Genomic DNA, 13234 nt, shown 5'->3' with positions numbered 1-13234 from the left:
GCAGGAAGACCCTGTCCCACCTGCCTCTCTAGAACCGGCAACTGTTAAAAGTCACTTGCAGTCAGCCTAGGGGTTGTTTTCCATGCCATGAGCTCTAGGCTCTGCCATCCAAACTTCCTCCAAGAAATAGGAAACAAACAAACAAGCAAAAAAAAAAACAACAACAACAACAACAAAAAAAACAACAAACAAACAAAAAGAACAAAACAACAAACAAACAAAAAAACCAAGTAGGTTTATCTTGGTTGTTATCCCTCTGATTGGAGCTGACTGATCCAGTGGACAACGGGAGCTCCAGGGTGCTGTGATGACTTCAGCAGCTGGGCCACAGGGGCAGTGCCCTGCACAATGCAGGTATGCCTGGCCTGAGGCACCATCCTACAGGTTACCTAGTGAAGACACTCATCTGAATAAGGATTTGGAAAGAAGACATTCAAAGGGACTACACAACGACTATGGGTGATAGCCCTGGCTCTCTGAATCCCTGTCATTTCCCTTAGGAAATAAACAAACTGGTAAGTTTTCACTTACCAGTGGGAACACACTGAGATCTGAATTCTCCCTATATGTCATCAGAAACTCAGGAATTAAACAGCCTTGGTTAGAATGACTTTTTTGAAAATATGATGCTTTAGTATTTATTTATACCAAGCTTTCTCTTGTAATCTTCTTCAATCTATTACATTAACTAATATAATTCACTTTTAACTATAAATTATAATAAAACATTATATAAACCATGGAAGCTACAGATCATGTAGTTTCTACTCTATGAAAAAGCTCTCGTCTTTTTTTTAATTTTTAAAAATATTTATTTTTTAATTTTAGGTGGACAAAATATCTTTATTTTTAAAATTTTTATGTGGTGCTGAGGATCGAACCCAGTGCCTGGCGCATGCCAGGCGAGTGCGCTACCATTTGAGCCACATCCTCAGCCCCTCTCATGTCTTTCTTGATGGAAACTGAGTGGGGTCTTTTGCTGCAGTTCAAACTGCCCACCAAAGGGGGTTTACGAGCTAATGACATCAGTAACCTCATCCTCACAGCCTTCCTTGAGTAAGAAACAATTATAGCTGTTCACTTGGGCAAATATGGGGGAGTAGTAACGGGAGACCACTCACTGGGAAGCCCATGTCTGTGAGTTGTTTGATCAGCCGACTCATGATCCAGGCCTCATCCTGCTTGCCAGATGTCTTCATGCCCTGGAATGAAGTGCAGGCAAGGTGAAGGGCCAAGAGTTGCATTTCTCCTAGAAACAGGAGGCAGCTGAATCTCTTGATAATTTAGAAGTCACAGGATCTTTTTTTTTTTTTTAATATACTTATTTGTAGATGGACACAATGCCTTTTAAATTTTTTTCTTTTTGTGTGTGTGTGTGCTGGGGACTGAACCTAGGGCCTTGTGCATGCAAGGCAAGCTCTCTACTAAGTGAGCTATATATCCCCAGCCCTGGACACAATACCTTTATTTTATTTACTTATTCTTTGTGTGGTGCAGAGGATTGAACCCAGTGCCTCACACTTGCTAGGCTACTACTTGCTCTACTTCTGAGCTACAGCCCCAACCCCGGAGGACCTTTTTGTTAGTGTTAAATTGTGTTGTACTCCATGAGGTCCCTGACAGTACTTGTGACAAATACTACAGAGAACTGCAGGGTGCAGCACCAGGTTGGTTAATATGTGTAACTTATGGACTTACAAAAACCAGGGTGATTATTTCCCCTTCCTAGGGAATCAATTTGGCTTGTCACAAGAGCATACCACTTTCTTTCTTTTTAATTTTTTTTATAGCTGACAGAATGCCTTTATTTATTTGTTAATTTTTATGTGGTACTGAAGATTGATCCCAGTGCCTCACGCATGCTAGGCACAAGCTTTGCCACTTTGCTACAGCCCAGCTCTTAAAGAGTACTACTTTCATTATTAAATAATCACAAGGAATGTTCCAAATTGCATGGTTTTGTCCTTTTACAAACTTTACTCTCAATGGAAAATACAGGGGGTTTGTTGCAATGAATGAAAGGGCAAGAAGAAGAAAACAAACCTTTTAATTTTATTAACTATTCGTCATTTGTAACCCTCAGGTGAGAGGAAAGGAGGAAGAAGGAAAATGTCAGAGAGAGAATAAGAGGGCTGGGGATGTGGCTCAAGCTGTAGTGCGCTCGCCTGGCATGCGTGCAGCCCGGGTTCGGTCCTCAGCACCACATACCAACAAAGATGTTGTGTCCGCCGAGAACGAAGAAATAAATATTAAAAATTCTCTCTCTCTCCTCTCTCACTCTCTCTTAAAAAAAAAAAAGAGAATAAGAAAAGGGGGACAGGTCACCTACAGGAAGAGAGAACCCAGAAGGAAGGCCCAGAGCCTGGAGAGTAACTTCCCTCTGAGTCTGCACTGACAAAGGCTCTACTGATAAATCAAGACAATTAACAAAACAAAACAAAAATCCTGCCTGTAGTCCCGCTACTTGGCAGGAGGATGATTTGGGCCCAGCATTTCAGAAGCAACTGGGTGACACTGTGAGACTCATTCTCAAAAAATGAACAAACAAAAAATGCCCCCTCTAAGAATACACCTCACTATGTGTTCTGGAACAGGAGCCTGCTTTAACTGTGGTAGAGCATGTGGAGCGGGCTTATGCCTTCCAGCAAGCAGTTCATCTGGGGCTGTTTCCGCCATTACCATGTTGCTGAAGCCATATCAAACCAGAATATGTTTTATTTTTATTTTTTTTGGTACCAGGGATTGAACCCAGGGGGTGCTTAACCACTGAGCCACGTCCCCATCCCTTTCTGTTTTATCTAGAGTCATGCTGGGTTGCTTAGGGCCTCACAAAGTTGCTGAGGCTGGACTTGAACTTGCAGTCCTCTTGCCTCAGCATCCCAAGCTGCTGGGATTACAGGCATGAACCAAAAGGCCCAACAAGACTATATTTTAATTAACCATATTGGTTATTTCTAGCCCCATTGTAACTGATTATCTGGCAGCCCAACCATAAAGAGACTTCTTTTTGATGTCTGCAATCACTTACTTCTACTGCTGGTAAACGGGGCCTGGTTTTAGTTGCTGGGTTCTGCTTATTGCTATGTTTTTCTAAAATGTTCTTCTAAAGTAAATTTTCTTTACAGTAATACATTCACATGATTTACAAGGAATTAGAACATTTTACAGAACCTAGTATGTGTACATACATGTGATTCTCCCTTACAAAACTCTAAGTGTACTATTCATCTTTTTCAGTACCTTACCTTTTTTACTGAACAATGTATTTTGCTGAACTCTTCATATCAACATACCTGAACCATAACCTATTTATAGATTTTTCTTTAAAAATGTGCAGTTTCATACCAGACCTGGTGGTGCATGCCTGCAATCCCCCCAATTCTGGAGGCTGAGGCAGGAGGATCTCAAGGTCAAGTCCAGCCTCAGCAACTTAGTAAGACCCTGGCTCAAAATAAAAAATAAAAAAAGGTCTGAGGATGTTGGCTCAGTGGTAAGCACCCCTGGGTTCTACTCCTGGTACAAAAAAAAAAAAAGTTTAGTTTCTCATACTATTATTGGGACATAATTCAACTGGTTACTGTATGTCTTTTCATTTTCTTACTACAAAAAAGTTGCAATAGAAGAACACATGTCATACTCATACGGCTGTACCATAACAAGTGGAGGTGCTGTGTCAAGTGCTAATGTCCATCATTTTGACGGATAACATCATGCTGCCTTCTTTTTGGGTTATATTGATTTATATTTTTGCCAGCAAACTAGAGTACTGATATTTTCACAGCTTTGAGAATAGGATGCTGACAGTGTGGCACTGAGGATGATGTCAGAAAACGAAACCAATGATAGTGGAACAGAATCTGCACGGAGTCAACTTTGTAAATCTATACTTTGCAACCCTGTAGTAAATTTTCTTAAATTTAAAATTTTGACTATAATCAATAACAACTCGTGTTAACTTTCTTTTTCAGACTGGAAAAATGTTCATTAAACTCATGAAGAAATGAAGTGTGATGATTTGGGCTGTTCAAGTTTTTTTTTGGTAGCAGGGATTGAACTCAGGGGTACTTAACCACTGAACCATATCCCCAGCCCTTTTAATTTTTTTGATATATAGACAGGGTCTCACTAAAATGCTCAGAGCCTTGCTAAGTTGCTGCGGCTGGCTTGAATTCATGATTCTCCTGCCTCAACCTCCCAAACCCCTGGGACTGTAGGCTTGGGGCCATGGTGCCTGGTAGGGCTGTCAACCCTAATGTATATTCATCAGTATTCAAAACACCCTAATATTGCACCAAAGACAGTTTAATAATAAATATTTTAAAAATAATATCAGTACTTCTTTTTTTAAACTAAAGTTTTATATGATGCTCACATATTCTTTTGCCAAAAAAAAAAAAAAGGCATAAAACCTGATATTATGCTGTGAAATTGAAGATCACCTTCTCTGTTTTTATTGGTCTCCGGTTGTTTTATTTATTTTTAAAAATGTTTTGTTTTAGTTGTTGATACAGTTTCTTTCTTTCTTTATTTATACATGGTGCTGAGAATCGAACCCAGTGCCTCACACATGCCAGGCAAGTGTGCTATTGCTGAGCCACAACTCCAGTCCTGGTCTCCGGTTGTTATAAAAACCATTTTCTAGGACTTTGTTAAGTATCAAAGAGATCAGTTCTGTGATGTGAGTTACAATTTTTTCCCCTGCCTGTTATTTGCACTTTGTCTCTGATTAGCTTATTTTCTGTTATGCATGGTTTTTGTGTTTATTATTGAAATCTAAAATTCTTTTATGGCTTGAAGATTTTAGTCATAGTTAGAAATGTCCCTCCAACTGCAATATTGTTTTTATAACAATCATGATTTTATATTTTTATATTTAAATTTGTGATGTAATTGGAATTTATCTTGGTGTGAGTTGGGGGTTCAGTATCTTCCAGATGGCTTCTCATTTATTTCAATACTAGTTAATGGTACACTTCAGCTATCCAACTTTTTAAAGTTTGGGAACACCATTATACACTAAGTCTTAAAGATTAAACATCCCAAAGAACTTTTGTTTATAGACGTTGTGTTTATCAACATTTACTGTATTTGAAGTTAAAGCTGAGAAATTTTAAAAAAATATTTATTAGTTTTATTAAAAACAGCAATAATAATAATAACAGAAGCATTACATATTAACATAATTTTTTTTGGGGGGGGTACTGGAGGTTGAACTCAGAGGTGCTCTACCACTGAGCTACATCCCCAACCTTAATTTTTTTTTTTTTTTAATTTGAGACAGTGTTCATTAAATTGCTCAGGCTGGCTTCAGACTTGCATCTTCCTGCCTCTGCCTGCTGAGTTGCTGAGATTATGGCCATGCACATGGTGCCTAGCTATGAGTAACATTATTTTAAAAAAATTTAATTACATTCCTAAAACACATTTCCAGTGAGAAGAACCTGCACTGTGTTGCCCCTCTGTGACTCTGAGAGGTCTGGCTTAAGGAACAACTGGGCTCTTACATTTCTGTATGTGCTCTTCCTGACAGTTCCACTTGTGTCCCCTACAGGCCCATGTGTTGAAGGCTGCTCCCCAGAGTGGCAAGGAGGCAGGGCCTAGAGGGAGGTTTTTGGGTTTGGGGCTGGGCTGTGCCTTCCTCCTCCTCTGACTTTCTGGCCAGGAGGTGTGCAGCTTGGTTCCACCATAGCTTTCACTATGATGTGCTGCCTCACCACAGGCCCAAGGCAATAAGGCCCACTGATCAGAACCTCCAAAACTGCTGGTTCTCTCCTGTAGAAGCACTGTACCTACCTTTTGAAGTCCCTTTTTGGGGGCATTGCCCCAGGAGCTGCAGGAGGAAGTGCTTTCTTGGGAAGCAGCACTGTTCCACAGGTCCCCTTCCTCGTCCTCCCACTGGCTGGGGCCCAGGTTCACTTCATCCCCACCACTGCCCCAGCCTTCTTGCATAGATTTGGAAGCTGGAAGGAGAGCAAACAGGAAATATCAAATTCCCTCCCTAAGGCATGTGGAGTTTTGCTCTAATGAAATCCGGGGAGGCGGGGAAAAGTGGGTACAGTATGATCCACCTTCTCACACTTCCTTTCCCTGGTACCTAAGAAGGGCCTTTCTCCTCCCATCATGGATGACGCAGATACACTTGTGTTTCCTCCTCTGCACTCCAGGTATCTGCAGTCCATGCTGTTCCAAACTTCCTTAACCAACTACACTACCACTGTGAAGCAGTGTGAAAGGAACCCTGCAGCCCTAAGGAGTGGGTGGCAATGTCTGTACTCGGTGAAAAGGCTGCTCTGAATGAGGCCTCCTGAAAGTGTCTTTGCCCCCACATGGCTCTGCTGTCACTTGATCTAAGCCAGTGGGCAATATGCCACGCGGCCAGTGCTTCTCAATCCTCACCACAGTGGCAGTCGGTGGGGATTACATGGGAGGCTGCTGGCCTAGGGTGTCTATCTGTATTTCTGACAAGCTCCCCAGGAGATGCCCACAGCTCCAGCACAGAAGCCTAGCACTGGGGAAGAAGCTCAATATTTCAGGATGTTACTTTTTCCTCTTTTTAAAAATGGAAAGTGATTTTTGGTGTCAAAGCATCCCCATTTTCTAGTTCTTGGAAGAACTAAAAAAGGCCAAACTAGGTGACTGTGGATACCCAAAGTCTTTAAGATGATGAAAATTTGACATCTACGCGGTAGATAGGCACATAACTTGACCTCATGGACAAGTTCTAAAAACAAAATACATTGCTTCAAAATGGCATGTGAATTTAAATACCCAGAAGTTCCCTTATCCTTTAGCTTTGTAACCAAAAGCAACAGAAATGGACTAAATACTTCTAGCACAACTGGTGGATATCTGGAACATACCATCCACTGTCAACAAAACACAAAATCAAATGGAGTTATATTTTAAGATCTAGGACATCTAACAACATACAAAGAAAATAAGATGCTTTCTGCAGCCATGTAAACAATTTCCCCCCTGGTACTGAGGACGGAACCAGGGGTGCTGTACTACTGAGCTATGTCTCCTGCCCTTTTTCATTTTGAGACACAATTCAAGTTGAGGCTGGCCTCAAACTTGAGATCTTCTTGCTTTAGCCTCCCAAGCACCATTGTGCTGGCCTGAACAATTAATTTTCACATGAGACTTAAATCAGCCATCTTATACTTAGGAAACCCCGGGCCTCACCCATGCTGGGCAAGCGCTCTACCTCTGAGCCATTCCCCAGTCCCATCTTTTTTGAAGTTGTTTTAAGTATGAACAGGAAGACCCAAAGTGAAATTTTGTTTATAAGATGAAAATAAGGCAAGAAGTTTCAGACCACTATGAATATGTGTTTTTAAGACTCATCTCAAGAAAAAAAAAACCCATCTGCTCTATTTGTCTTCTTTGATGAATAAGTCTAATCAGCAGGCACAAATACTGCAAAGGAAGAGTGAGAACTGCAGTTGGAGCCCTCACTGAAATGCTGGGGAACAGAAGTATTTCAGATCATTTTTGGATTTGAATTATTTACATGTACATAAGTGAGACATGGGGACAGGACTCATGTCTAAACTCAAAATTCGTTTGTTTCATATATACCTTATTCATACAACCTGCAGGTGACTCTAGTAGCTCAGTGTTCCCATCCACCTGTGCATGTGGCCTGCAGGTGACTCTGTATTATTTATTTTCTATACACCTGTGGAACCTAGTATATGAGGTCAGGGTGGAACTTTTTTTACCATGTGGCCACATTGAGGCTCAAGGATTTTCAGGTTTTAGAACACTTTGAATTTTCAGATTGAGGGTGCTCAACATGCAGTATATGTTTAGTATGTTTGATTGTTTTAATTTTTTTGTATTTATTTTTAAAAATTGTTTATAGCTGTAGATGGACAGAATGATTTTGTTTTTATTTATTTATTTTTTTTATGTGGTGCTGAGGATTGAACCCAGTGCCTCACGCATGCTAGGCAAGTGCTCTGACATTGAGCCATAACCGCAGCCCCTATATTTATTTTTAAAAGGAGGAGAGGATGGGACTTCTGTTAAAAATTCATTTATGTTCATGTGTTAGATGTGGTAAATATTTCTTTATAGTCTTGGTTAAAGTTAGTCCTAAAGTATAAATAGATTGAGGTATACTGTCTCCTAATACTTTAATTTTTAAAATTCAGTTTGGTCTGGGGCTAAGTGGTAGTGTGTGTGTGCAGCATGTGCAAGGCCTGAGGTTCAATTCCAAGCACCAAAAAATAAATGAACAAGTGTGACAGCTTAAAAAAGGAAAGTGTTTTCAAATCCAATGAAAAGCATCTGTCTACATAGAATGCTTTGAACCATTTCTACATCCCTAGATCAGGGCATGCAGAGTGCTTGGCTCACCTGGCTTACACAGGGCTGGGGTGGCAGTGGGAGCACTGGCTCTTCCGAATGTCCCCGTTGACTCAGCAGGGTGATCTCCCCACCCGCTGCCACTGCTGGGTGGCTTCCCCCATGCGGCTGTGCCATTGTCCACCAGGGTGGAAGGGGGGGATGGCTCCCCCCATGAGTTTTCAGCCTTTGCGTGAGCACTGGGCATTTCTCCCCAGCCTGAGGAAACTGAAAAGGGTGCCAGAGAGGACATAATAGGAGTGAAACAGAAAGAAAAAGTAAAACTGCCATCCAATTTCCAAAATCAACTCAATGCTCATGATTCTGCACCTGCCACAGTTCAGGTCACACTGCTGACAGCTCCTACCAGTTGTAATTTTCACAGTGTAGGTTATCTCAGCAAGAGAGATGATCAGATTCCAAATAGTAATTGAAGACTAGAAAACAACACCAGACTTTGCATGCAAGAGAAAGCTTAGGGTATAAAATAAAAACAGTTAAAGCAAATTTTAAATGATTTGGTCTCAATGGGAGTATTACTATCTCAATGATAAAATTTATTACTTTTCTTACTAAAGGCAAAAGGAATCAGCTCCCTTGATATTCATTATTCTGATAACATGCAATAATACTGATAACAAAAGGACATGCAAGCTACAAATCATTTTAAATTACAAGCTCTAGGATGAGCAATAGATTATGCAAATTGTTACCAGTAACATGGAAGCCATTCCTGATTACCGGCAACTGCTAACAGTAGTGTTGCCTATAATTATACAGAAAATAATGCATATTGGGGAAAAGCTTTACAAATTGCAGGAACAGAATTAAATCAAGAAAATTAATGTAGCTGATAAAAATCATGGATGCTCTGGGAAACTAAAAAATGTGGGCATTGCTAAAGACCAATCAGCTATAAATATACTGATTCACTGTAACTAAATGGAAAATTCACCTAGAATTTGTCAATCTTATATTTCCAACTCTTTTAAAAGGCCAACATTACAAATAAGATTTTTTTTCCCCCTTTTTGTACCAGGGAATGAACCCAGGGGTGCTTAACCACAGAGCCACGTCTCCATCCCTTTTTAATATTTTATTTAGAGACAGGGTCTCCCTGAGTTGCTTAGGGCCTCGCTAAATTGCTGAGGCTGGCTTTGAACTTGAGATCCTCTAGCCTCAGCCTCCTGAGCCACTGGGATTAAAGGAATGCACCACCATCTGGCCAAATAACTTAAACAAGTAAAAACTAGTAAATATTGGGCTGGAGTCGTGGCTCAGTGGTAAAGAGCTCACCTACCACATGTGAGGCACTGGGTTCGATCCTTAGCACCACACAAAAATAAATAAATAAATAAACAAACAAATAAAGGTATTATATCTACCTATAACTAAAAAAATTTAAAAAAACCTTAATAAATATTGGGACTATAGTAATTATATTCCAACTGGTTTTTATGGAATGTTTTTAATTTCTGTCAAAAGCAGCAGCAAAGTCTACAGAGTATTTTTATGTAGAAGGTAAATGATTTATAAGCTTCATGTAGCCAAATGTTAGACATAAATATAAAAGCACTTGTGTACTCAAAAATCAAAAATACATTTTTTTTCTATCCTAATACATACACAATGCAAACCTACATGCACTTCAGGGTGAGCACAACATCACCATCCAAGGTTCTAGGAAGTGCTATGCAGGGAGATGTAACAGACAATTTTGGTGCAAACCAAGTATTTTCAGTAGACAAAAAACAATTATAAATAATAATTTATATTATTTAATATAAATATTAACATATTAATATATTTATATTGTAATATTAAAATACACATAATCTCCATTGTTCAGTGTTTACTGCTAGAGTAAATTTGCTATTCTTTTTGTTAATAATGTACAAGGAGTATTTTAAACTTGGGTTGATGAGGCAGAACAAATTTTTACTTACATTTAAGATATAGTTGTTAAAATTTTAAAAGTGATCCTCTTGGGCTGGGATGTGGCTCAGTGGTAGAGCATGAAAACATGTGCTTGGCACACAGTTCCTGGCTTACATCCCCAGCCCGAAAAACAGAAAAAAAAAATCCTTCAAATAACTACAATTTTTTGCAAAATATTTCTATACTGTGACCTCTGGGATCACTGCTTCTGATTTCAGCTTCTCTGATCGAACAAATAGTTGGGAATCATAAAGTACCAAAACACCACAAGGATATGTAGCTTTCATTTCATATTTGAATATTTCCCCCACCTTTTTTGCAGTACTAGGGATGGAACAGAGGACCTCCTGCACATCAGGCAAGCATACTACTAGTGGCCCCAAACAGAGATTTTTGCCTTTCATCAGATTGGACGGACCAGGAAGCTGGGGCAGACATGAACTCAGAAAAGGCACAGGGCAAGAGCTGCTCTTCCCCTCCTTCAGAATCCCACTGTGAACACGACAGTCCTGTCAGTGGCCTGCACTCTCTCTTCTACGAAAGCAGAAATCAGTTCTAGCTTATTCCATGGACCCAACTTATGTAGTGTCCTGAGTGTGACAGGGAATCCTTCTTGAGAAGAGGTTTAGTTAAAAAGCGGCCAGTCATAATTAAGTGAAAGAAGAATAAAGGACTAAAAATTTAACTGACTAGCATTTACTGAACGCTTGTGATGTACCTGGCATTTTTAGGTACTGACTGAAGCATTAACAAAGCCTCTTCCTCTGTGAACTTCACATAAATGTGCTGCAGCACTGGATGGCGACTGACTGAGGCACATTTCCTATCTGAAACCAAGATGGCATTGCTGCTCTCAGCTGGGAGCTCCTTATACACAAAGGCCGTCAGGTGCAAAGCATCCTCCTTTTCCAAATGCTTTGTCCTGTAGGCATTTGATTTTAGCACACCAGTATAGGTTTCAAATTATCCTTTCTTGTTAGCACTTGGGAGGCCGCATTGTTTTCAACTGCCTTAGTCATCTATTTTGAATTGAAGGTACATACAGCTAGAGTGGTTCATGCGCTGCATACCTCTGTAGCAGGACTACCCACTTACCAAGCCCCCCAAAGCACAGGAAACCAAAAAACAACCCAGTGCAATCCCCTCACCCCAAACAACCCACATCCACAAAAAGCATAGATCACGCAAATCACTGCATGTTGCTTAAAATGGAATTACTTCTGCCTGCTAAGGTCACTAGAAACGGTTCCTGGATTTGTGGTGTGAAAACAGTTGAGCTGTAAGAATATACTGCTGATTGGTTTAGGTGACACTAGTTTTTGGTACCATTTTTACATCAAAGAACAATAACCAAACTTTCTAGGACAGGAGCTCTTAAGCAAGGGAGTTGTTCTCTAGCATCTGTTACTGGTGAGACACCTAACTAGGGAGAAGCTCCCCTAAATTCAATTTCCCCAGGTTTTAGTTTATCAAATTGAAGTCATGCCTCTATTTTTTTTTGGTACCAGGGATTGAACTCAGGGGCACTTGTCCACTGAGCCACATCCTCACTCCTATTTTGTATTTTATCTACTGACAGGGTCTCACTGAATTGCTTAGTGCCTTGCCATTGCTGAGGCTGGCTTTGAATTGACGATCCTCCTGCCTCAGCCTACCCAGCCACTGGGATTATAGGTGTGTGCCACCATGCTTGGCCTAATATTTTGTAATATAATTTTAAAACATCTGTGTTAGGCTGGGTATTGTGGCACATACCTGTAATCCCAGCAATGTGGGAGGCTGAGGAAGGAGGATTACAAATTTGAGGCCAGTCTTGCAGCAACTTATCGAGACCCTCTCTCAAAATAAGACCAACATTCACAATACTTTCCCTCTGGTTTTCTGACTGACATATGGAACTAATACTTTATTCCTATCCAGTATTGAAGACAGGTAAAATTCCATGACCCCACTGGGCTGCTGGCTTAGCTTGGGTGGTGTTTACACTGGATTCCACATTTGACCTTGGGGAGACTATAGTGTTTTCTCTTCTCCACACCAATCCCTTTCAAATTATCTGTGCATTTTTGGGGAAGCCTGATAGAGTTCAGGGATGAAAGAAATCATCTCTGAGGGTTCTCCTTGTATCCCCATTAGATTCAGAGTTACCTGTGAGGTAACTGTGCTAAACAGTTATAGCACAGTTACTGTTCCGTATGTCTGCAAGTTGATTTTTAAGTGTCCCAGAATATTTATTTCTAAATGTACTGGGTAATCACACTGCTGAGTAGTTTTGGGATCTTTTTTTAATTCCCTCAGAAACATAAGTAAAATGCTGTGTTTGCATTTTCTTGCTCTTGTCACTTCCCCACCAGTGACTGAAATGGCCTGCTTCTATGATGCGTAACAACTTCAGGTCCTGTTTTGCTCAGGTCAGACTAAGCCATTGGGATGATGTCACCAGGAGGAGTGCCTCATGGGCCAGGGGATACAACTTGGTGCTCTGCATCAGTGGGCCTTGCGAGCCCTCCTTAGGTGGCTTATAGGCTCCAATAAAAAGTCAGGCACAGGAAAATTTCTGTAGATTGTTACTATTGTTCTACCTCCAGAATAGGGTTGAGCCAGGTCTCAGCAATCCAGTTATCCAAGGTATACTGCATTTCTTAACATGATATCAGTTTTTCTCAGGTTCGCAGATAGCTAATTAATATCAACACAAGCATAAGAAAAAGATGATTGACATATCATTTGCTCCTATAAAACTGGATATGCAAAATGTTATTGAGAAACCATATTTTGTAAGATGAGGGTGCAATACCCATAAGTGATAATGATCGTCATTTAGAAAGAAACTTAAACCCAGAAATATAAAAGGCAATTACAGGCAGCTGGGGTGTAGTTCAGTGCTAGAGCATTTGCCTCCCATGTGTGAGGCACTGGGTTCGATCCTTAGCACCACATAAAA

The 13234-nt window shown here is 40.4% G+C and overlaps 1 protein-coding gene across 10 annotated transcripts in view; it reads right to left on the bottom strand.

The window, feature by feature from the left end:
* The window catches only part of TNRC6C (trinucleotide repeat containing adaptor 6C), a 126633-nt gene that overhangs the window by 25790 nt on the left and 87609 nt on the right, over positions 1 to 13234 (bottom strand). For all 10 annotated transcript variants that reach the window (XM_081271931.1, XM_081271933.1, XM_081271927.1 and 7 more), the window contains 3 exons: positions 8365 to 8580; positions 5794 to 5960; positions 1122 to 1202 (listed from right to left, as the gene is read on the bottom strand). In XM_081271931.1, the coding sequence (XP_081128057.1) occupies positions 1122 to 1202; positions 5794 to 5960; positions 8365 to 8580 (464 nt within the window). The remainder of the gene's footprint in view (positions 1 to 1121; positions 1203 to 5793; positions 5961 to 8364; positions 8581 to 13234) is intronic.

The sequence above is a fragment of the Spermophilus citellus genome (genome assembly GCF_964194105.1).
Source record: "Spermophilus citellus genome assembly, chromosome: 17".
NCBI classification, from domain to species: Eukaryota; Metazoa; Chordata; class Mammalia; order Rodentia; family Sciuridae; genus Spermophilus; species Spermophilus citellus.
The sequence above is the reverse complement of the archived record's forward strand: the minus strand, read 5'-3'. Positions and strand labels throughout refer to the sequence as shown.